General features: G+C 45.1%; 1 protein-coding gene across 1 annotated transcript; it reads right to left on the bottom strand.

Annotated features, from left to right (window-relative positions):
* Positions 1-301: 301 nt before the first annotated feature.
* Positions 302-23,032, bottom strand: YBX3 (Y-box binding protein 3). The gene is made up of 9 exons (XM_054203566.1): positions 22,665-23,032; positions 18,768-18,831; positions 17,030-17,063; positions 12,411-12,500; positions 11,606-11,728; positions 6,165-6,256; positions 2,050-2,221; positions 1,307-1,407; positions 302-845 (listed from the first exon to the last, which is right to left on the bottom strand). Exons 1-8 carry the CDS (start codon positions 22,927-22,929, stop codon positions 1,342-1,344), a joined length of 906 nt encoding a protein of 301 aa, XP_054059541.1. The 5' UTR covers positions 22,930-23,032; the 3' UTR covers positions 302-845; positions 1,307-1,341.
* Positions 23,033-25,347: the final 2,315 nt, after the last annotated feature.

Here is a 25,347-nt window from a genome sequence, read left to right as displayed (position 1 = left end):
CAGAAAAATCCAACCATTAAATCAACACCATTTGAGCCAGAAAAGCAGAGAGGACAGCATAGGTTGTAGCTGTGTTGCATAATTTCTTTGCAGAAGTTGTTTTGGATTGAAGTAGATCCACCTAACCTAGCCACGTACATCCACCTAACCTTGCACGTCTATCACCCAGCATGGTTTTAGACAAGATACATCACATATTAAAAGAGGCAGCTCTCATTTTCACATATAAATGCTGAAGCCACAAGATTAAAATAATGAATTATTTTTAAAAACAAACATGAAAAACACTAAAACAGAAAGGTTTTTTTGGTAGTTGAAATCACTTTTATTTGTGAGGAACGTCACCCATGCTGCACAGTTTCAAATAGATCTTACCAAGAAAAGCGGAAGTTTCTCCTCCCCATGTCCTGTAGTGAACAGGACTGGCACAAAAAATAAAACTCATCACACCTGGGAGGTTTAGCACCAGCATCCAGTAAAAAAAAGCATTTGATTTCAATTTCAGTTCTTTGGTTGGGTTTTTTCCCTTTTCAGTCTGATGCCAAAAGAAAAATTGAAAAATTCAATACTAGCGAAACAGTGAAATTCTAAAAAAAAAAAAAACCCCAATAACCCACAGTTGCTGTTGAAACTGGGGAGGTTGCTCTTTCTGAATCTCGCTCTCTTTTTTTTTTTTTAGCTCTTCATGCATCTATCTTGCAGGCGTTCCCTGGATCTCAGTTGCTGGTAAATACATTTTTTCTTTTAAGTTCCGATGTTTCAGATCTTTGCTTTCATCATCACTGTTGACATTTTATTGCTTGAGTGTTTCTTTGGTGTTACTTTTGAGTTGTATTTTAGAGCACCTGTTAAAGAGCCAAATTGAAGAAAATGCAGTTTATTAAATTCCGTTTTCCTGTTGAAGAGGTGGGATGTCAGGTGGAGAGGGAGTTATTATAACAACAGACAGGATAAGCAGGACTGGCTTATCCTGTTTGTAAGCTGGGAGTACAGTATCTTCCTAAAGCAAAACACACTAACTCATCAGCAGATGCTACTGCTATATAGACCAGATAGATCTTCCTGGAAAAAAAAAAATAAATCAGACTGATAGAGCGAGATTTACTTAGTGACAAATACAGACACTGAGGCAGAGGAGAGAAAGAAGAGAAAGCAGCAGACAGTTCCTTGGTTTGCCTATGCAGCACTCTCAGAAGTTATGACAAATATCTAGCCATACATAAGAGGGATGTGGCCAGAGTCCAAATCTTAGAAGTATACACAATGCTGCTTCAGTTGGAAAACAGGAACTATCTATAATCCTTACCTGAGGGATAGTAAAGGTGCCTGGGGAGCCGGACATTACTCAGCACCACTCTGCTCGGTCACTGGAGCAGGATTTTCAGCAGGTGTTTCAGTCACCTTTGTCTGAGACACAATAAACCTTTATTATAGGCAAAGACTGACCTCCAGACCTTTCCTCTGTTCAGTGGTAGGCCCAGCACAACCCAGCTTTTAGAATAATCAAGGAAGGTGAATCTTCAGAAAATATAAACTTTAGTGTATTTCCTATAGTATTACACAGCAGATTCTGTCAGGGGAACACCTCAAGTAGATGCACAATAAGAAAAGTATTTCCTTATTAGGGTAAAAATCTGTGTTTGCAAACAGTTCCCTGAAATCATCCAGCCCACACAGTTCAGGAAATGGATCTGGAGCTTTCAAATCCATCTCTTATACTACATACAGATGGACGGTTTGAGGAAGCTGGAAAACACAACTGTTTTTCTCCATTACAAAAGTATTTGTTACCATCTGACCCCAATTAAGAACTATCCAGAAGCAATCTCTATCCCACTGCTGGTTCCATTTAAGATAAGCTGCTCATTCTCAAAGTAGTTCACAAGGAACAGGTAATGAAACCAGCTCCCTTCAACCACCAGCACTTTGGACTTGGCCATCAGACTCCTCCACCACACCAACAATACTCTTGGTAAAACCGCCACAGGTCTCGAGCATTCACCCCATCAAAACTCCACCTCTGCCGTATTTTGCCAGGAGCATGCTTACCTCTTTCCCATCCTGAGCCGGAGCATTGGGTGGACGAGGTCGACGCCGGTAGTTGTATGGGCGCCTATACCCACGACGAAGTGGCTGCTGACTCATAGCATTGGCCTCGTGATGGTTCTCTTTGTTTTCAGCCTCTCCAGCCACTGGGGCAGGGCGTGGACGCGGGGGCCCTCTGAAGAGGAGGAGAAATATGTTAAGAGAAGCCCAAGAAGGTTGAACTACCACGAACCCAGCAAAAACCTCTCTAACCAAGTACCATCTGTAACAGTTTTGAATGCTAGCAAATCACCCCTTTGGACTTCAGCTGGCATATAGTTGAAAGGGAAAGCCGTTTCATTGGGTTAGACAAGTAACCTGGGTGTCTCTTCACTGCTGAAGCTACATCAGCATATTCTACTGTCTGTCCTACAGTGAAGGGGTAGTTAGCCTATTTGAATTGCTGGCTAGAAGAAGAAACAAGCCAGTAGTGATCACACTGTCCGACTCTGCCAGGCTGACCTTGGACTAGTTATATACCAGTCCAGCCCTCTTCATAATTAATGGTGCAATCCCTGAGAATTGCAGTTCCACCTGTAAACCATTCCTGGATCTTTCCTCTTTGCCTTATGTTGCCCCTCTCAACCATATAAGAAAGTGAAGCATGTATCTCAGCCAGGCAAGTTGGACCTCATTAACATGTTAATGACATGAGGAGATCTCTGGGATAGGTTATTCAAAGGCAGACAGAGAGGCTTTTGGTTTGGAACTACAATGTATGGTCACACCTTAAATGTGTGGATACATGCTACAGTCTCTAACTATGGTCTACAACTCCCTCAAGGGGGGCAGTGGAGGGGGAGGTGCTGATCTCCTTCCTCTGGTGACCGATGATAGGGCACGAGGAAACAGAACGAAGCTGTGTCAGACAGAGTTTAGCTTAGACATTAGGAAAAAGTTCTTCACAGAGGGTGGTCAGTTGCTGTAACAGGCTCCCCAGGGAAGTGGTCGTGGCAGCAAGCCTGTCAGAGTTCAAGGAGTATCTGGACAGCACTCCTAGTCATATGGTTTAGTTTATGCTCCTCCTGTGAGAAGCAGGAAGTTGGACTTACAGGTCCCTTCCAACTCAAGGTATTCTATGATTCTATAAGCTATTAAGTCCATATTCCTGAAGTATGCAGAGCGTTTCATCCAGTTTCCAGTACAAAGAAAGTATGTTTATAAACTGTCAAGACACAGCCAAAAGTGATGACAAAGTTACTGCCTACTACCTAGTTCCCATTAGCTGGCTTAGCTAATCCACAGCTATCCAATCGCCAAAACCACTACCTTTTCCAAAGGAATCTAACGTAAAAGTATCACTGTCACTGTATTTAGTGCATGTAAATGCAAGCAGTACCTACCTGTTAACTCAAACAGAAACACTCTGCACGCACATTGGACAGAGTAAGCTACCATACCTCTTACAGGGGAAAACGCAACAGAAACACATAAATTCCTGTTAGCCATGGGCAAATCATCCAGCTTGTGATTCACCCACATAACATGCAAAAGCTCAGGTGCCTCAGTGTACTTGGTGTGGCGCTATTCCTGACTGCCCAATGCTAACGAAGACTTTCGGGAATAAAATTTATTCTGCTCAGACCCCTATCAGTATTACCCCAGTTCCCACAGTCCTAGATAAGAAAGCCAACTGTAGCACAAATGTTTAAAGACAGAAACACCCAGAGCAGAGGTGGAAGGCTTGTGGTTCTATACCCAGCATCCAGAAGGATGGATACATTTTGCATGGAACAGGTAGTCATGAAGGACAATGTTGTTATTCCTGCGAAACTCAGCTCATGTTGCTCTTGCACTGTCATTAACCTCCTGCTGTTTTTCAACAAAAATGTATATGAAAAAGTGGGGATTACATTCATTTCATAGTTCATCTCTCTAAATTCAATGTTGGAAATTGACCTCATAAGATAACTGATAGACAGACAAGGACAAGATTAAGAGGAGCAAGCAAGTGAATGGCAGACTAAGACAAATTAGCTCCTTGAGAGCAGAATCCAGAATGCTTTATGAAGAACACCAGTGAAAGTAATCCAGTATTTCATTTTACATGCCACTCATTCTCCAAGACAAAACAAGTTGCAAGAAGCCAAGAATCTGAATAAGCTTTTCCAATTAAAGTAATTCAATAAAAGAGTGAGGCAACATCCCAAAGGTATGACAGTCAGAGGTTGATTATTTCACACCGATATTTTTAACTGCACCAAATTCCTCAGCTATGGAATTGTTCCCTTCAATGCCGAGGCTGGAAGCTGGAGTGGTCATGTCAGAAATAAGGCTGGAAAATGAAGAAAACAATCCTACACCGGCCAGTTTCAGGGATGAGTAACACAGATGACTCAGCAACTTACTCCATGAATCAGTGGAGAAAGCATCAGTATTCATGTGAAATCCAAAGGATCTTTACTAAAAGAAAAACAAGAATGGCCTACTGGGTCTTCAGGTATCCATTTATCCCAATTCTATGAATCCCTAGGAAAACGAAGACAAGGAAGCCTACTTCCCAAATAGCCTCCCAGCCTCCAGTTGTTTTCCACACTGCAGATCTCCTAAGCCAGACAGGGTTCATCAGGCTACGCCTGAAGTACTGTGTCCAGTTCTGGTCCCCACCATTCAGAAAGCAGACAGACTGGATACAGCCAAAGGAGGGCCATGATGATCAAAGGGCTGGAGAAACTGACCTACGAGGAAAGACTGAAGGTGTTGGGTCTTTTCTGCCTGGAGAAGAGAAGGCTTGGGGGAAGGTGTGTGTGAGAAACAGACAACACCACAGTATTCCAGTGCTTAAAGAGCAACTAAAAAGAAGACAGAGGCTCTCTCTTCACAAGGAGCCACATTAAGAAAAGGAGCAACAGGTACAAGTTGTGCCTGGAAAGGTTGTCTTGATACAAGAAAGACTTACAGTGAGAACAATCATTTACTGGAAAAACCTCTACAGGAATGTGGCAGAGGCCCCACCACTGAAGGTTTTCAATATGTGACTGGACAGGGTGCTAGATAAACTCATCTAGACTCTCTTTCCCACAAAAGGTTAGACCAGATTGTTTTTTCAGGTCCCTCCCAACCTGGGCTGTTCTCTGTGGTTCTATGAGCCTCCCTTTGTTTTTCAGCATGCCTCCCACTTCTTTCATTTACAGTGTCCTCATAGTATAGTCTTTTATCAGAAGAAAAAGTAAAACAAATTTCATCTACCCTTTCCATGCTAGTCATTATTCTGAGGACCTTTATAAATCTATCTTCATTTGTCTCTTCTCCCAGCCTCAGAGTCCTCAGCCACTTCCACGCTTCACACATTCTTCCCCCTTCGATCATCTTGAAGAGTTTTGTCTTATTAGGCTGGAAGCTCTCCAGTCTCTTTAGCACCCCCTTTCTCCAAAAATTTTATCAAGTAATAATCCTATTTTGTTACTTCTCCTTTAGGAGCCCTCCAGGAACTTAACATTTGTAAGCTGACTGACTGCAATGCCCTCCACTAGAACCAGATACTACAAGGCAACTCTAATGCTGCCTGTAAGAGATAGGACACAACGTCAGTTTTTACTGAACAGTAGGCTTTCCTCCATACAAGTAGCACCAGCGCATAGAACTGAGCCCGAGTGACACATAGGACTGAGCTATATGCACAAGCTACTAGTCCAGAGCTAAGCTGCAAACTACTGCCTGCAGTCCACAAGAAGAGTTATAGAGCACAGCCTGTCCCTCCAGATGGTGGGCCTAGCTTGATCCCAGATCAAGTGGGATTTGGATTGTCGAGGAAAGCATAAAAGACCAGCTGGGAAGGCACAGGCCCTCCAACTCACTTAGTAAATTGCTCAATTGTGAGAAGTAAGAGGATACAAAGAATTCTCTCTTTCTTAGGCTGTTCCTAGCTCTGAGCAGTATATAAGCATATTGAACAACTTCTACAGTTGTTTCCTTACTCTTGTGGCTCACCTTTCTCCTAGTAATTAAAATGCTTCTCACTGTCCCTACCATTTGCATATGCATTAATGCTAGGGAATATAGCTTCCTGCTTTTAATGAAGCCTGTGTAGATCACAAAAGCATCCAAATATAGTGACGAGCAAAGGAAATAATACAAACCTGCGATAGCGGGGACGATAGGTAGGATTCCTATGGACTTGCTGAAGTTGTCCTCCTTCTGTGACACCATCCTTTATCTCTCCCTCACCACCCTACAGCCAAAAGAGAACAGAAGACAGAGGCAAAGATGAAGTGTTACCTTATTTCATGGGGGGTATATTAACTATAAAGCCCAATGACCTGAACACAAGTTCGAAAACAGTATATCAGTACAGAAACACCAGCATATTGGTTAAAAAGAAGCAGCAGATACTCAGAAGGCTTTAATTTGGGCAGAGATAAGAGTAGGACAGAACAAGAGCCAATAATGCTGCCCTTGTTCCTCACAGTAACAGACTAAGACGCTATCTGACAATGCCTTAATCCCTGTCTGCCAAGAAAGGCAGAGAACCTGATAGTTCTGACACATGTGAAAGTGCATTTCAAGACATGACACTGCATAGTAAGGGGTAAACATGTTATGGAGAAGCAGCTGATCAGGACACTTCTGCATTTGGAAAGCTAACTGAAAGACATCATACTGAAACTTGCCAGAGACCACTTCTGGCCTCATTCTACACAAAGGCCCATTCCACAGAGAACTCCCACAAAAACATCAAGGAATTCAAAGACAGAAAAACTGTACTACATCATGTTAAATACTCTTCTACACAATCAACATTTTCAACCTTTCAGAGATGCAGTGGGTATCTTTCCCCTTCAGCCCTTAACTGATAAAGCTCTATTTCAGTTTGTTTGGGTTTTTTTTTTCCTGTGTGTTTTTTTTTTTTTAAAGTGATAGCCATCAGTAATGTCTGTTTTGTAAAACATTACGCTATCTAGAGTTCCCATTGTACTATTCTTCCCTTTAGGGAGGGAATTTAACAAGAAATCTAGAAACAGAAGTGCATCTTCTGCATCTGATCCACTGCAAAAGAAAAGCTGTTGCTTCATGACAGCCTTCAGTAGTCTACGCTAAGTTTGACAGGTCTCCTTCCAATTCTACACAACTATTTTAACCACCACCATTTTTTGCTCTATTTTAACTAGCAATCTCAGGCAACTGTGTGGGCAGTGAACTTTTCTTTAGCTAAGTTAGCATGATGACAAACATTTAGAAAAGCTGGTGCACTGTAGCTTGTAACAAGAAATCTTGGGGAATTACATGAACCTCAGTGACTGACCTGGACAATCCTTTCCTCTCACCACAGTAAGATACCCTCCAAATGCATTAATAATTTCAAGCACTCTTTGTTGCTTTCCAAGTTTCCAAAAAGCACAAAGACATGGCCTAAAGGCAACTGGAATATTCCACATGCTGTACCTAGAAATAGCTATACCAGCTATTCTTAACAATATGACAGGGTCAGCTGCTAAGGTGAGTAGAGAGAAATCATAATTCAATAAAAAACCCACAAGCATAAATAACGTTATCTGTTATGTTCTCTCATGTATAAAGCTGATCAGGATAACTGAAAATCCACAGGAACTCCCACTGACAGTAATAAAAGATAGCATCTGATAGCAGTTGAAAAGTACTCGAGAGACTCAGAAGGCAAAAGGAGAAATTACACTTCTGAGTTTAAGACAGCATTATACTACAGTCTACTGTGCAATACGAATCTGTCCTTTTTCTATCAAGATGCTTCGTACTATATAACTTACAGTTTATTAGACCTGTGATGGGTGGTCAGAAGTGTCTCAGACAGTAAGGTGAGAAACAGCACTGCCAGTATTGTGTGGCAATAGTGATCCAGAGGTCTTGGGATTTGCCTTTTGTGAAGCAAGGACCTAATGCTGCTCCTGCTCTCACTCTCTTCCTCATGTGAGGACCGCAAAGCACAGAAACAGAAGAGAGCTGCAAGATGTGAAGGGAAGAGAGGACACAAAAGCTAAAACAATCCCAAATGTGTTCCAGCATAATCACCATTTCTCTTCTCCAGGACTTCTGCGCAAGCACATGTGGAATCAGCACTCTGTTCTAGTACTGCAATGCCAGAAATATAGAACTACAAGGCCTAGTAGGTCTTGTCTGAGGGACAATGTGGCAAAAGCTAACAAAGCATCAACCAACCTAATCCCAGGGAGGGGCACACAACAATATTTTTCACTAGTCAAAGCTCTCCTGTAGCACTTGACAATCAGCATTGCATTCACAGCTCTTTAAAGGCAGTATTGAATTTCTACATGTTTTTGATGGCACAACCCAAGTGCACTCCTCCCTACTAAAGGGCTGCACTGGAATCTCAGATAAAAGACTCCATGTCCTGTAGTGACAGAGGAAAGAATGACTAAACCTGATGAAGCATTACTCAAAACCAAATGCAAATATTTTTCTATTCATCTTGAACTCAATGTTGCTATGTCAGTATTTTAAATGGATTTTGCTTAACCCGTCAGTTGAACACATAATAGCAAAGCAAATGAACTGCTTAGCCCAGAAGTCCTGATAATTTCCTGCATCTTCTGTAGCATCACAAAAATTCAATTAACATATTACATTAGTATCACTGTCAATTGATCTAGATGTATTGGCCAGAAGCGAAGTATAGCTCCAGAACAAAACAATTATGCTGTCAGAAGTCACTGAAACAGATACAATTTGACCATAAAACAGAACCTGACCTTTGAGGTCTTGTTTTACTATACTGAGAGTAAGTATACGACATTCATTTATTAGGAAAGCTTCATTTGACTCTTAAAACCACCACACCACGTCTAGCATACACGTGATCCTGTTCACTCAATCTCCTTCACAGAAACCTAACCTTTTAACTCAGTGCAATACCTTCTAACAAAACATTAGCTCATCCTAAAAGACAAATGAATGAAGCTGGCCTGCTGCACTCTACGTTGTGCTATGAAGAAGGCCAAAATAGGCATGCAGGCTGCAATTCCCCGGTAAGATCTCGGTCAGATTTCCCTAACCCTGAAAAAGTACAAAATTTTATTGCTGGCCCCCCAAGAGTTCTGTAAGCTTTAACTGTAACTGCAATGAGCTTTTTACCCCTCTGCTTCCCCTAATTTCTTCTTCGTTTGTTCTTATATCTCTTCAGATCAATCTCTAGCTTTTGTATAATACTATCCATATTTTCAGGTCTCCTCTCTACAAGAAATAGTGTCGGCCTATAAAAGGGCTCTCAAACCATTTCAGTTGTTTTCCAACTCACTGATACAAAGGCTTCTTCTAGCAATGCACACAGTATTTAGATAAGGACGTCATCAGTTCTCAAGGTTGTTCCATCATTTATTGCCTGTTATAACTTTCTGACTACAGCTCCATACCATGTCTGTGTTGTCACAGACAGTTCAGTGAAAACCACAGCCTCTTTTCTGTAGTGGATGCAATTAAGAAATTTTTGATATGAACAAGTAATTCCATTTTCCACAGAACTCTCCATGCAATCCAAACGCAGTTCCACTGGAGCTCAGATTCCTCAAGGTTTTCTTCGCTCTTGAGAAATTCACACAACGTGTTCAGAAACAGACGCACTAAGTTACATGCAGAGTAGAGACCCATTTGAGCTAGCATGGCAAACAAAGAATAGCATCTCCGGTTTGCCTAAAGCCATGCCAGTGAGGAAGGAGAAATCAACTCTTGCTGAGCTACAAGGTTGGACAGGAATTGTTAGCCAACATCAATTAAGAGTTCTTGAAGCCTAGAAGGTCACCACGTCAAAAGTCACCTCAACGAATTAAACGAACACCCAGGTTAACATCCTTTTGTAAATTATCATTTACAAGTTTTGAAGGCTGTAATTCTTCGAGTCAATGATCTCAGAGAAAGAGCAGTATGGGTTTGGTTATGAAATCGCAGATTACTTCATAGGACATGAGGCACCAGTCACACCAGGCTAAGGTCTGGTGCCCACACCAAAACAGTCTGGGGACTCAGATGTAAGCAAGCCAAAGGAAACGAGTGTGATAACACAATTTGTTCCCCATGTGTACATCTTCCAGTACTGGGATCCAAGGGTGTTACAGTGTCACATGCAAACCAGATTTTTAGCATTTGCATAAGACATCCAAGAGAAGAACATGTTGCAGCATAAATACCCTGAGACTGAATGTTCCCTATGTCCAAGATGGGTCTAACATGATCACTCTTCAGGCAGAAAGAAACAGCAGCTTTCCATACTCAGCAGCACACAGGGTTGTCTAAGTGTTGACATGTCTGCTTATTTAAAATCTCAAGCGGCTCCAAGACAACACTAATACCACCAACTAAAGCATTTACTCCCAATAAAGACACTTGAGGGCGATTTTAATCTCAGGAGAGCAAAAGGAACCAGAATCAATACTGGAATGTTGCTGGTTGATGAGCTAACAGATAAGACTAGAAATATCAGAAAGCGGAACAAACCAGAGTATCCCAGTTCTTTGCCACTTGGCATGTCAGCTGAAGCTACAAACTGTATTGCCACAAAGGCAAAGACATACTCAGCAGTAAGTATTCATCGGTTACCAGCACCAGCTTCTAGCAGTCTCAAAAGGGACTCAGAAAGAATACCTTTCACGTATTTAAGGCTCAGTGGTGCCCAACAGGATTAAAGAAGAGACCTTACAATAGCTACTATAAACAGCTAGGCTTTAAGGAAAGCTTTGACAACACTCAAGTTTGCCCCCATGCTGTCAACTCTCTAGAACAAGATGAGAGGAGAGTTGTGTTGCTTGGGTAGAGACTTCCACCAGGGCTCTCATATTAGGTCATTCATACATTCCTACAAGCGATGATCACAGACTGAACTATGAAAGGAAATATCAAGCCTAGAGTACATTCCAGTTGGATTGTTCCAGGCATCCATTTAGCAGAAGCATGATGTGGATAGGAGCAGTAACTGCTAGAACTACAGCCATGTACCTCATACTTCTCCCCCTGCAAAAACTCGCAGAGAGCTGCTTAGGAAGGCTTGCAGATGTTATGGAGAGCTGTGCATAGCTAGTTTAAAGAAAAAATGCATTATTTTTACACTGTACTGCTGTAGGCAGAGGCCTATAAGGAGGTTTCAACTAGTTGGTTAAACTACTACCATGCCATGCAAAAATGATGAACTTCTAAATAAATCTGGTTTTCCAAGTACCTCTTCCAAATTATGGTTACACTACTTAAGGTAATATAAATACTTCCCCTTTCTTCAGGTAAGGGGCATGGTGAACCACTTAATGGTCTGAAGAGTAAACACAAAGGAGTGAGACACCTAACAGCCCAAGAGATGCTTTTAACACAATTGTAGAAAGACACACCAAGGAGGGGCCTACAGGACACCAAATAATAGAAAATATCAGTATTGACATCAATGATGTGCTAGAGGGAGCCAGAACATTACTGAAGAACACTCAAAACTTAGTTAAGCATCAACAGTTTACTATATGCCAGTGCTGAACCTGTAGTTCCCTCTCATGAAAAGATCAGAAGGCTGCTGAGGACAAAGGATTATCACCACTAGAGAAGTCAAACTTACACTTCGAGGAGGTCCACGGCGTCGGCCATAATAGCCACGTCGATAGCGGCGCCGGTCTGCAGCATAACGGCTGCCTTCTACAGGGACTCCATCTGGACCAGTGACGTTAGCTGCTTCTGCACCCTAAAAGGGCCAAAGGAAAGTAATCCGGGGCAGGGCAAGAAAAGAACAACCAGGTACAGGGAGAAAATAAAAACAGGAAAGAGACTTGTCTGCATCAGTTCCAAGCTACAGAGATTCCTTCCTCCCAAGTAACACAAAAGCAGGTCTGTTATTCTCAACCCTGTAACAGAAGAGTTACGATCATGAGTTAATACCCCATCAGCCAGGCTGAGTTCAGGGGGAAAAAGGAAGAAGTAACTGATTAAAGGCAAAAAAAAAAGAAACCCAAACCAAAAATCAGAAGAGCTCAGAAGACTCAAAAAATGTTTGAGAAAGTAGGAGTGCAAAAAAAACTTGAATGTTCTTACAGTTATTAAGCTACCAGACTCCAGGACAAGTTCTTCAGGGCAATATATGCAGCAGTTAATGTTTACTGAGCAGACTGCAAGCTCCGAGTGCTCTATCAAGTAAAAATTACAAACTCTAGAAGCACTAGGATATAGTTAGAGTTTTGATAAGTATCTAGAAACACTTCTTAACAAAGCCTTTAAAAAGCAGATCTTCCACAGAAAAGCTGTATGAATGCCACCCACTACAGGGATTAACACATTAGACAAAGCCACCAGATACACAGCTAAGGCTCTGTGCTACTCCCCACTAGAGTGATGTTAACTCTGTTGGACCACACTCCGAAATCTCTTACCTTCTCTCCCTCAACCACATCAAATTCTACAGTCTCTCCGTCACCAACACTGCGCAGATATTTCCGTGGGTTGTTTTTCTTTATCGCTGTCTTTAAAGAAAAAAGATACAGGAAAATACATTAGTTTATCTTACTCATTTTCATACACATTCATACCCTGAAGATGAGGGAAGGATAGTGTTCAGCTACAACCCCAACTCTACATACCAGATCAATCACCACACCAAGTTACTTCATAGTCACAGATGCCTCATTTCACAGGCTCTCCAATACTCAGGGGTAAGGTTTACTCCTTGCTCAATACTCATGAGTTTACAGATCAGCTGTTGCTCCAGGATCCCCTCTGTCAAGCCTACTAAATATTCAGACCATTACATATTTCTGTATGAACTGAGTTCGCACTGAGTGTTTGATCTCCTGCAAGCTGTACAAAGGCAGCTCCAGCAGCAACTGTGACCCATGCTTTCAGAGCCATTAGGAGACTGTAGACCATCTACAGAGAAGTTAAGACCAGGAGCAATTTTTAGAAGATGACATTAACTATAAGGCATCATGGCAACTCATAGTAACTGGAGAAGAATTACTAGAACTCTGATCTAACATAAATAAGCTTTTTATCTAAGAACTGTAAGGGAGACAGAAAAAAAAAGTTAGGTGAGTCCCTAAGGAACACAGGAATAGCACCTGTGAACAGACACTGTTCACAGTACAGAACAGACAGTCTCAGTCTTAGTCATCTTTTCTAAACAGAAACCCCAAAATACCGTTAACAACGTGGCTTTGGATCAAAACCAGTTGAAAACCTCCTCACACTCACAGGAACATTCAAGCCTCCTGAAGCCCTTTTTCAGCCTGTCAACTACAGAGGCCTTTTGCTCCATAGAGTATCTCTACAATTCCACAAAAGGCAATTAGCAAGCCTACTATCTGTTCATTTGCTAAGGGTTCACAAACTGGAAGAGGCCAGGGGAGAAAAAGACAAACGACCAAACAAAACCAAAACACACACATTATACAAGCCAATCTAGGGGCTAGCTTTTTACTGAAGTTCTCTTAGATTAAGACCAATCCACTTCAAGTTTTCTGACAGGGGCATCTTTTGTTAGCATGAAGGAGGCAGGTGCAGATCCAGTAGACAGAACCACACAGGAAAATACAGGGCACAAGTCTGACTTAAGAAATGGGATGCAGGGCAGAAACAGAAGAGAAGAGAGAGTTTTCCTATCCATCTGCAGTTCAAGGAAAACAAGCAGAATGAACAATAGTTGAGTTGTTGCCCATGCGTGGCAACTACAGTCATTCAGTCAACAACAGCCCAAAAACATTTCCCACTGAAGGAAGAGTTCTAATCAGTTTAAAGTTGAGCTTGACCGGTTTAGGAAAAAGTATTCTCATTGTTGCTGAATACAGTCCCCTTTGTGTTTTAGGCAATAGGCCAGCATGTCCTTTTAGCCCTACATCTAGCCACACCTTTCCCCGTACCCTGCAGTGTCCCTGAACAGCTTAAGGAAGAACACAAGAGTGTACATATTATTGCTATCAAAAAAAAAAAAAACAACCACAACAGCAGGGTTTTTTGATACAGAAAGAGAATGAGCTGCTCAAGTGAATTCTTTTGGGAATTACTTTACAAAGCAAGACTCCCACCATCAGCTGAGACAGCTTTGTTTGCTTTCTGCTGACCTATTAGTGTAACTGCCCCATTTCTAAAATCAGCTGGAAGTGCCAGCTTTTCCACAAATGCTATATACTAAAACTAAAATCATTATCTTCACTGCAGACTAAGGGCTTAATTCTTTCACCACCACTTGTACTGAGACAACTGACTCAAACTCGTGAGACTTGTGCTCTGCATATGAAATTCAGCTTGTTGATACCTCTGTCAAACTCCTTCCCCTTCCTCATAAATGCAGAGGAAGAAAGGACTACCAGATTTCTTTTCAGCAGAGGGTATACTCAAGATTAATCAAGCTCCTCAAACATCCTCTAAGAAGGGTAATGGAAGATAAATTTGATAGGATTCCATATGTTCTGTTCCAGCTTTAGGGACAGAAACTTCAAGATTCAGATTTACAATTGAATAACCTGCCAATAGGAAATAGAGGCTACCACACACAGTAGGCTGGAATTTGTTTTATAAAGACAACCAGGAACAATTTTCAGTAAGTCCTAGAATTCACAGCAGAAACTATACAGCTTTACTACTTACTACTTCAGCTGCGGGTAAACATTGCTGAAAGAAGCCTCTAACAAGCCTAAGCTCTAAGCTTGATGAAAATACTTTTTACTCTTGTATATCCAGAGGGGAGAAAGCCCTATTCTCTCTGTTACTGTTCACCAGCATCCTGCAGGCTTCAGCTTCTTTGATTAAAAAGACAGATGTTTTGTGTTAACACAGACAGCACTCAACAATTAAGACAGAGCCTTTCCTTTCCCAAGGGGACACTAATGAACAGACAGCTATAAAAGTCTTCAGAGCTAGTTCAGTATTTTGTTTGGAGGAGTTCTTTCCATATCCTCATGATATCACCACATCATGTGCCCATACAGCACTGCCACAGCAATAGCCAAGATTTATTACACCAGTAACTGGTGCACATACATGAGGCTGTGCCCAAGGAATATGATCCAGTGAAGAAAGAGACAGACCTGTGCAGCAGAAGAGCTTAACTCCTCCTCACTGCTTGTTGATTCAAACTACACCTAATTAAACTGGACTTCTCTGGCTACTGGCAATTTTAATGGTACTTAATTAATACAAGACCCTCCTTCCCCCCAGACACACCCCAGCCTACAAGGCAGGCCGATTCCTATTGCTCACACCACCTCTAACTGACACAGTGCCCTAGATAGTGTTAAAGTACATCAATAGCACCTTGCTCGAACCAACGGATCAAGGACGGATGCAAGCAAGACAAAGCAGGTAAAGAATTACCCTTCCCCAAAACACTGCTTGGGTCCCCGGCAAGACAAAGGGTTAATTCAAAGCAAGCCATGCATGCCCTAAAGAGAAAAGCATTTTAATCTGTACTAGGTTTATAAATAGCATCCAATAGCCAGACACCCAGCGTTAACCCCCATTCCAATCATGAGATCGGCCTGTTCCCTCCCCACTGCGGATGCGTGCTGGGGAGGCAGGGGGGAGGCTGTATCTATTCAACTAGGTCAGCCTTATTCTGAAGGGATTAGGCATGTAATCCAGGCCCTCCCAGAACGGGTGCAGGGAGGAGGGGCAGAACCGGTAAGAACCGAGGAGAGGGAGCTTGCAGCAGGATGTTTGCTTACGCCATGGATTTGTCTGCCTTGCCAGGCGGGCCCCATCCACTGGCCCTGCCGAGCCAAGCACTCAGGGCAGGAGCTCCGGCCAGAAAGCCCCAGGCTCTGGTAGCAAGCACATTCCCGTACAGGAATGGCTCCAGATGGACACAGTCATTAAAGAAGGAGGGTGATGATTAGAAATTGGTCCATGCATTGAGACGCCTTGCTCCCAGACCGCTAACTGAATTGGGAATATGTACTGCACACACTTCCTGACATCTTCAGTCATTAGAGGCACTAGACTTACTCCCTCCTAGCTTCATCCATTTTAAGGCTAATGAGTCTACACCCCTTGACCCAGAGAAATAGTTATCACAGGCTATTTAATCATGAAGCCACAAAAAACTAAACTAACTCTTGATGTGGACCAGCATGTTTAACACAACTACATATGTATATATCCTTGTCCTCTGTAACCAACTCCAAGTACAAGGTTCCTGATTATATTTGACAGAAATACTACCACTTATGCCACAAAGATCGTGCTTTTAAGAATCATATGAAATGTCTGCTGGCCCACATGGGACAGGCTCCAGGGGCAACATTCCATTTCCTGGTGAAGTAAAGCCTCAGATGATGCAAAACCAGACCTAAGCCAACTAACCAGTTTATATCAGCATGGAGACAGCATCCTCTCTCTTCCCATTAGTTGCCTGTGTCCTAAGAATCGCAGTATAAGCTTAGAACAGCCTACTGGCAGTTCAGGGAAACTGTCAATAACAAGCCGCTAGGCAACCTCTCTCCGCTTGGGCACACTTGGCACACAGCCTTCCCTCTCTCCTTCCTAAGAGCAGCTGCCTCATGCAGCAACAGCTGATGGCAACCCAGGCTGGTCAAGAGCCAGATTAGATCACTTTCTCTCCAATACCAGGGAGGGCAGACAGAACAGACCTGCAAGTTAAGAGGGCAGGAAGAAACAGAAGACACAAGCAGCACATGGAAGTCGGGGAGAAGGACAGACCACAAGTAGCAAGGTCTTTACAAAACAGGAGTCATCTCCTCAGAGAAGAGATGACCAAACAAAACCACACCAAAAACATCCTCGAAAACCTTTAGTGTTCAAATCAGAGCAGACAACAGAAAGCGTGAACCATTTAATACCTGCTCCTTCAGTTACAATTCCTGAGAGAAGGGAAACATACCCTAATATTGCTCCCTGAAAATTTCAACATACATGTCCACTCAAGGTATTTGTGGTAAATATTCTAAGAAGCCAGGACATGGTTGGGTGGCTGTTTCAGGAAGTTGCATTAGAAACCTATCATAGTGCACATCTCCAAGTACAATTATTGCTGTCTTACCTGATGAACAAACACGTCTTCTTTGGTATCATTTCTGCAAAAAGAAAGTGAGAAGTCATAAGAGTTTAGATTAAGAGATTTAAATAGACTTCACAAGTGAAGCCCTCCTTCCCCCACCCTGTAGTACATCCCCTGGATTCCATCCATTCTGCGTAAGACTATGCTACCAAGACCCTGCTCTGAATTTCTAGGGTCGTATGCTTGACAGCAGAAAGGACCGCCCACCTTCAGAAAGATGAGGTTCTCCGTAATCTTCTGGCAAACATTCAATATTTTGTTTTGACACAGAGCAGAGTTAATGACTACACCACTTGCCTTTCACTATTCAACCCTCCCAAAAAAACTTCCACGGGGGCTGCAACCTGAGCTGTTATCCCAGAGGTCAAGCAAGACTATCAACAGGACTGGCCACAGCTGTTAACAGAGCTCTCCTTTCAGTGAAACTCAAAGCAACTATGCACAAGAGGTGTTAGCGGAGTCCATTGGAGAGGGACCCAGACACGAACATGAGGTTGCCCCAATCAGCCCAGCCAGTTCAGGCTTTCGCATGCAAAGCATGAAGACAGGTCTGAGACCTCAATTCTGTGTTCCCATACAACAGAAAAAGCCTAGACCCTGCCGTCTGTTCACTCAATTCCTTCTTGACAGCGGGAACAGGAGCATCAAAGAGTTTGTGAAGATAACACGTAATCCAAAGCTTGTTGCACTGGACTGAAGTAACAGTAGACTTTGGTTTAGGAAGAAAGGTAACACGTTGTTACACCATATCCAACCTCAGACTCTCACATCAACTGCTGTGAAAGACTTTTAAGAGTACTTGATAATTCAAGCTTTTCTTCTAAGCTTACATAATACTGGATAGTAGTATCCAGAGACTGGTATTAATACTGTACGGGACTGCCTTCAGATCCATGAAATGGGGCTCTTCTACCCCTTTCTATGGTGTCCAACTCACCCAAACCTACCTGCTGTTTAACAGCTCAAGGACTTGCAGGACAAAACTTGCCAGGTATGTCTTTTGCAAGACAATCATTCACCATGCAGGAGCTTCATTTTTCATAAAGCACACAAGACATTTAAGCCCCTCAGCCCCACAGATATTCCAGCCTTAAAAGCCAGAGTTTCCTCCAGTAACTTGCAAGTGTTGATCTTGAGCACCTAGGGTTGAAGTGTCATCAGTATCACTTACTGATATTTGGATTATTGATGCCATTCAGAAGTTTGCTCACATTCAGAGAGGAAAAAGAGATACAAAGGGAGAACCTTCTGTGAACCCAGGCCTGGGATATCTTCAGTTAGATGGTATCAGAGAATCTCAATGTGCATTTAGAGTTGGTATTTTGACCAATCAGTTAATATTTGAATTTTTACCTGGAAGTATTTCCTCTCATCCTCCAACCTTACTTGCATTTAAGCTTTAAAAAAAGCCAGGCAGTCATGAAAACATACAGCTCATTAAAGGTGTAGTATCAATAAACATGAGAAACAAGTAAGAAGTTTGTAATGAGTCTGACCCTTTCTGTTTTCTCCCCATACATGCAACCTTCAATGGAGGGTGTGAGGGGGTAAGAGTCCCCTGAGATGATATCCAAGTTTGTTGGATGCCTGGCCAAATTTGGCTATCAACTGCATCTTGTAGTCAGGTCCTCAGGTCTCTGCTGCAACTACTAACGCATGACATATTATCTGTACCATGAGTCTTAGTACAGTAAATACGACTATCATAATGTAAACATACCTGTTGATAAAGCCATATCCATTTCTGACATTGAACCACTTGACTGTGCCAAGAACTTTGGTGGCTGGAAAGAAAAAGTTAAAGAAGTTACTCTAAAACATAATGAAGTACAAGAATGTTACAAAAATACTTTTATACCTGCGTATGAAGTCACAAGCAAACCTATTCTGCTCCCTTAACATTTAAGGTGTACCTTCACCACCCACTTCAGTTTATATAAATGCAGTAGCAGGAAGCAGTGCTTTCACTTGCTGTTCTTCATCCAAGAGTTTACCACACAGCATCTAGAATGAAGTCCAACTCTCTTTTCAGAATTGGCCATATATCCCTTCTCTTTTTTCACTTCTTATCCCAGAAGTGGGCAGTGAAGCTGGAAATCCCACTGCCATTCATCAGTTCTCTTTGGCTTAGTAGCTAGACATGAAACATCACTGAAGAAAGCTGTTTAAAAGTCCTCTCACTCGGAGTTACTCTTCCTTTCTTCCTTGGAAAGGAGAGCTGGTCAAAGAAGCAGTATCCAGCACCATGCAACTCTCTCAAGCGGAAAGGCAGCACACCCTTATATCGGGCAAGCTCTTTCTTGCATTGTCAACATCACTCTAACCAAACAAGATCCCACAACATGGGGGTTTTTTTGTTGTTTGCATTTTTTTATATTCCTACTTCTAGAGATCCAATTTACCAGTTAAAGTGACCAACTTTATATTCCAAGGTGTCTAGGATCAAGACAAGCTCCTGTCTCAACACCAAAACAGTGTCTTATTTAGAAGCTATACTGCAGCGTCTTATAGCATCTAGCAAAACCTGTTCCTCCAACATATAGGTACGTGTGGGAGGAACTCAACAGCAATGGAGGTAGTTCAACCTCTCCTCCTCTCAGCAACTGGGTGGAGGCCACAGACTTGTGCCTTACAAACCTGCAGAAAAGGGAAAATTTTGGGCTCTGGATTTTGACAGATGTTACGATGTATCATGATCACAGCTATTTAACAATTATTTGAAAAGGGTCTAGTCACCTACAGATGACTGCTTGTTAAAAAACATTACATATGTTTGGGGGGTGGGAGGAACCCAAGAGGCAATTAAAAGGAAAATAGTCTAGAGAGAATCTCCTGTTCAGAAGTCCAAGCCAGTCTGCTAGAGGCAAGGACACACTGCAAATCATTACCTTCATGTGCTCTACACCTACATTCTTCCCTAAACATCCACTAGATGACAGAGCTAGACAGACCTTTGGTCTCACACAGTCTTGCCATTCTTATATACCCCTCAGACAGACAAAAAGAGCAACCTCTTCCTCCTGCCCTGAACAGAGAGCTAAAGTAGGAGTGTTTGTTGATAACAGCCCATTGTAGTACTGCTGCTGTTACTGAAAGTAACAGCAAGCCATTTCTCATTGCACCTATAGAAGTGAAGGTTTTGGTCTTTAATACAAATTTTAGCGGACAGCGTGGAAGACGTAAAACCACGTTAAGACTGAGACAGTTCTTAGAGAAGAGGGCTCTACTTAGTACAGCATCCATACCCAAGACTTCTTCCTTACAGAGATAAAGAACCTGAGTTCCACTGCCTAGCACCGATTCAATAACAATGACAGTCTTCAGCATCAACAATTATAGTTGTGCTTTTAGGTTCAGTTTCATGGGGACATCACTGTGGTAGGGATAAGCATCTGTACCTAAAGGCACTGGCTACATACAAGATCTCACTGCACTAAGATAAGTCAGCAGGGGAAGAAACAGGGTAAGGGAGGATGGGAGCTCAGAAACAGGTGCCAATTGCACGTGCAGATTTTAGCCTGCTTTAAGAAACAAGGCTAATACCACTGATTCTTCCACCATCATCCTTTCCCTCCCCCACAAAACAGCTATTGAATCTGTTGGCCTATTTCAATCAGATTAGGCGAGAAACCTAGGAAGCCTGAGGAAAACCCTCAGAGAAGGCAGAAAGCTGGCAGAAGGAGAGGCTGTCAAAACTCACTCTACATGGCCAACTGGCTGCTGATAAATGGAAATCCACACACACAGCTTCGGAGCAGCATTGCTGCTTTTGCATAAGCTGCTAGAGACCAGGAGTGAGTCTCCAATATATTCCCTGAAACAGCATACTGGGGAAATACCATTCCCTACCCACATTAGTCTCAGTGTCTCCCCTAAGCATTACAGTGGTGGGGGGAGACCATCAGACACAATAGCATGACACTGAACATCCACATGGCCATGGTGCTGCCATCGTAAAGCCTGAGCTGTCATAGCAGGGAGATGAGGCAAGGAGGAGGGCAAGCCCAGCAGACGCTACAACCAGTTTTAGTGAGGAGTCAGAGAAGGTAGCTGATGTGTTGACACCTGTCCCGCCAGCAAGTGAAAGCCCGCATATTTCTACAAGATGTTGTACTCTGATGCTATCAGAGGAAACAATCACCAGCTACTCCCACCCATGCCAAAATAGCCTTTTCATTAGTTTTAACAAGCCAAAGCTTCCTGTGACCAAGACAGAAGAGAAAGCTGACTAACCTTTATCCTTATTCCTAGAAGTCCGACATTTGAATTGCCCTGGGCAAGCATCAAACCTTGCTTCTAATGGGATCTTTGTAAGAGGAGACTTAAGTGAACATAATTACAAGATCATTAACACAGACATTTGAGGTGGACTTGAACGTAAGTCCATTTTTAATTAGCATTATCAATGATCATTTTCCTTACAACTCCTGCTAAAAAACTTGCCTAACAATAAGACCAGAGTGAAAGAACATCACCATGTTGGTTTTCTTTTTCCTGCTAGACCAGTAAAGGCACTTGTGTCCTCGCCGCCACCCCCCCCCCCCAAAGCAATAGGTGAACAAGATAAAAACATTACCAGAATTAAACAAGCCGCGTTAAGGCAAGAAGCAGCCAGACATACCAACAGATATGGATGTGCCTTGACCGATTACTGACGAATCGGATAACAGAACAGGGGGAAAAAACCCCACACAAACAGTACCTCCAATTTCTGTTTTGCTAGAACCCTTCTTAACTCAGCTCCAGAGAAATCCTTTACCTGGCTCCTCTATTTGCTGCTGTATGACCTCACTCTTTCCCTTCCAAAGGGGATACTGCCTTTCCTTCATGTAAGTTTGTGACACCGCACTATCGCTCAGCCGCGGCTTTCTTTGCCTTGCTAACCTCCTCAAGTTAGGCAGTCACAAACACCAGATCCCTACTTCCACCTTTTCAACAGGTCGATCCAGTTTGATCACAATAAAGAAACACTAGCTGTGACGCTGGCCTTGCGCGCCGAGATGGCAACTTGTCATTTCACTTGCGCCTTTACTGATAAAGCAGAAACGCAAAAAAAAACAACCAACCAGACAACAACAACAAAAAAAAAACCCAAACAACAGAACCACCACTAATCCTAGAGGCACTATTAAAGCAGCATTCCTGATGGATAGGAGAGTTGTGAAAAGACCTTCAGATGAAAGGGGGCCAACACCTGGCTCAGCGGCAAACCCTTCCAAGGCGGGGTAGGGGGGGATGCCCCTGCGGGGCAGGGGGCCGGCGGCAGGTGCCGGGAAGCCCGTCAACATGGCTACGTTTCACTCGCTATTCCCCGCCCGGCCCCGGGCGCTTCTCCGGGACCGGGCGGGGCAGCGGACTCTCTCCGCCGTTGCTCCACACAGGTGCTCCGGCCCTAACTCCCCGACTTGGCGTCCCGGCTAAGCGCCGCTCGGCTCCCCCCGGCCGGGGGAAGAGGAGGAGGAGGCGGCACGGCCGCCTCCCCCCGAGCGCAGCCTGACTCACAGCCGCGGGGGGGGGGAACCGGGCTGGGCCCCGGGCGGCGGCCGCCATGTGCTGCCCCCCCCCCCCCCCCCCGCCGCCACTCCCGGGGAAGTTGGGAGCGGGGCCCGGCACTCACCCAGCACTTTCTTCTCCGTCTCGGCCGCGGCAGTTGTGACGGTTGTGGTGCTGGTGGTGGTGGCGGCGGCGGCAGCAGCAGCGGGGGCCGCCTCACCCACAGCCGCACCCGGCGCGGCGGCGCTGACGGGGCTCTTGGGCTTGGCGTCCGGCGGTGGCGCGGGGGTTCCTGCCGGGGCGGCGGCAGCTGCTACGGTAGTCGTAGTGGTGGTGGCGGCCGCGGCGGGCGGCGGGCTGGCGGTGCTGGTCTCCGCCGCCTCGCTCATGGTGCCTGGCGGGATGGGTGGCGGGCGGTTGGTGCGCGGCGCTGGGCGGCTGGTGTCCCTCGGGCCCGCGCTGGGTCTTACTGCCCCCAAAATGGCCCCGCCGAAGTTTTAACACAGTCAGCGGGGGCCGGCGCCGGCACTCGCGCCGCCTCATTAGCATTTAAAGGGGCCGCGCCGACATGGAGCGAGCAGAGCGGGCGGCGCGGGGTGGAGAGGAGAGCGGCTTGCCCCCGCGGCGGAGGACACGCGTGGGCCCGGCCCGGCCCGGCATGGCGTGGGAGGCCAGCGGGTGGCGAGTGAGTGAGTGAGTGAGTGGGCGGGAGGACCAAGGCGCGGGTGGACGCGCCGCGGCCCTTTCTGCGTGCGCGGCTGTGCGGGTACATACGTGGCCGCGTGTGTGTGCAGGAGTGTGTGTACGTGCGTGGGGCGTGCGCGCGGCCGCGGCGCGGAGCGGAGCGCCGCGGGGAGGGCGCGCGTCCGTGTCTGTGGGTGCCCCTGCGCGCGGGCACGTGTGCGCGTACATATATATATGTATGTATATACGTGGGACGCGTGGGAGCGCGGAGGGGCCGAGCTGCCCGTCGGCTCCCGCGTGGGCGAGCGTGGCTCGGCGCGGCAGGGGCAGCGCTTTGTACGCCCGCTCCCGCGCGGGCGGCGGGGGGGGATGAATGAGTGCGTGTGTGCGTGAGCGTGGAGGTGCCTGCGCTGGCGTTGTCGCTCCTGTTGCTTTCCTTGCCGCCCGTTCCACGTCGGCACTTTCTCTCCCGTGAGGTCCTCCCGCTCGCACCCCTCTGACGGCTGGTTCCCCGCCGTCCCGCTGCTGCCTCATCTCCGCGGCGCGGCCCCCGCAGCCTCCTCCCCCGCCTTCCTGCCTCTTTTTGCTCTTCCTATGTCTTTCCCACGGGTTTTGGACACCCCCGCGGGTGCCCTTTCCGTGACGTTTCTGCTCTCTTTTGCAGTTTTCACGCCGGCACCCCTTCCTTGCGCCACACTCCCACCACGTCACTTTCCGTAATCGCCGCTGCCTTGTGCCCATCCTTCCCGACGAGACGGGTGCCTGAGCTGAAGCTTCATGCGCGCAGCCTTCTCCGCTTTCTGAAGTTTTCCTTTGCTTCTGTGTATACCTGAAGACTCAAAGAGCATGGTGCTGTTTGGCTTTCGCTGTGTGCCCCCTCCATATCCCCACTTCTCAAAAATTCCTTGTTAGTTCTCACAACAAAAATGAAGGTCTTCGGAGGGCATCCCTTGCTTGAACATCATCATAGAATCATAGAATGGTTAGAGTTGGAAGGGGCGTTTAAGATCATCTGGTTCCAACTCCCCTGCCTTGGGCAGGGACACCTCCCACTAGACCAGGCTGCTCAAAGCCCCATCCAGCCTGGCCTTGAACACTTCCAGGGATGAGGCATCCACAGCTTCCCTGGCAACCTGTTCCAGTGCCTCACCACCCTCATAGTGAAAAATTTCTTCCCGATATCCAACCTAAATCTACCCTCTTTCAGTTTAAAACCATTACCCCTCACCCTAGCATTACACTCCCTGATAAAGAGTCCCTCCCCATCTCTCCTGTAGGCCCCCTTTAGGCACTGGAAGGCTGCTATAAGGTCTCCCCAGAGCCTTCTCTTCTCCAGGCTGAACAACCCCAACTCTCTCAGCCTGTCCTCATAGCAGAGGTGCTCCAGCCCTCTGATCATCTTCATGGCCCTTTTCTGGACCCGTTCCAACAGGTCCATGTCCTTCTTGTGGTGAGAATTCCAGAGCTGGACGCAGTACTCCAGGTGGGGTCTCACCAGAGCAGAGTAGAGGGGCAGAATCACCTCCCTCAACCTGCTGGCCACGCTTCTTTTGATGCAGCCCAGGATGTGGTTGGCTTTCTGGGCTGCGAGCACACATTGCCTGCTCATGTTGAGCTTCTCGTCCACCAGCATCCCCAAGTCCTTCTCCTCAGGGCTGCTCTCAGTCCATTCTCCACCCAGCCTGCGGGGCTGTACCCATCCCTCAGGTAGCAATGACAACATCAGCTCCAAAGCAGTCTCAGGTGAAGTGTTCACTGGCAAGGCACGCCTTAGGGGATGGTTTAAGCTGCACGAGGTCTCACCGACTGAAACTCCGCAGGAGCCTTGAACCTGGGTTTGACAGATGTCAGAGCCAAAAGCAAGAGATTCTACAATGTGGTGATTCGGACCCTCCCACAACTGCAGACAGGCTAAGGCTTAGCTACTTGGGAGACTGATAATGAGCTGCTTTGGAATTCAGACTGCTTTCAGAGCATTCAGGGGTATTTCCACCCACACAGGCATCGCTGCTGCCAATTCAATTTCTTACACCATTTTCTAAATCCCGGATGGAAATTAACAGTCCTCGTCATTGCATCCCACTGTACGCGTAAGAAACAAAAAAAAAAAATTTTTGTCCCGC

The sequence above is a fragment of the Rissa tridactyla genome, chromosome 1 (genome assembly GCF_028500815.1).
Source record: "Rissa tridactyla isolate bRisTri1 chromosome 1, bRisTri1.patW.cur.20221130, whole genome shotgun sequence".
In the NCBI taxonomy this organism is placed as follows: Eukaryota; Metazoa; Chordata; class Aves; order Charadriiformes; family Laridae; genus Rissa; species Rissa tridactyla.
This window is presented reverse-complemented; position numbering and strand designations above follow the sequence as displayed.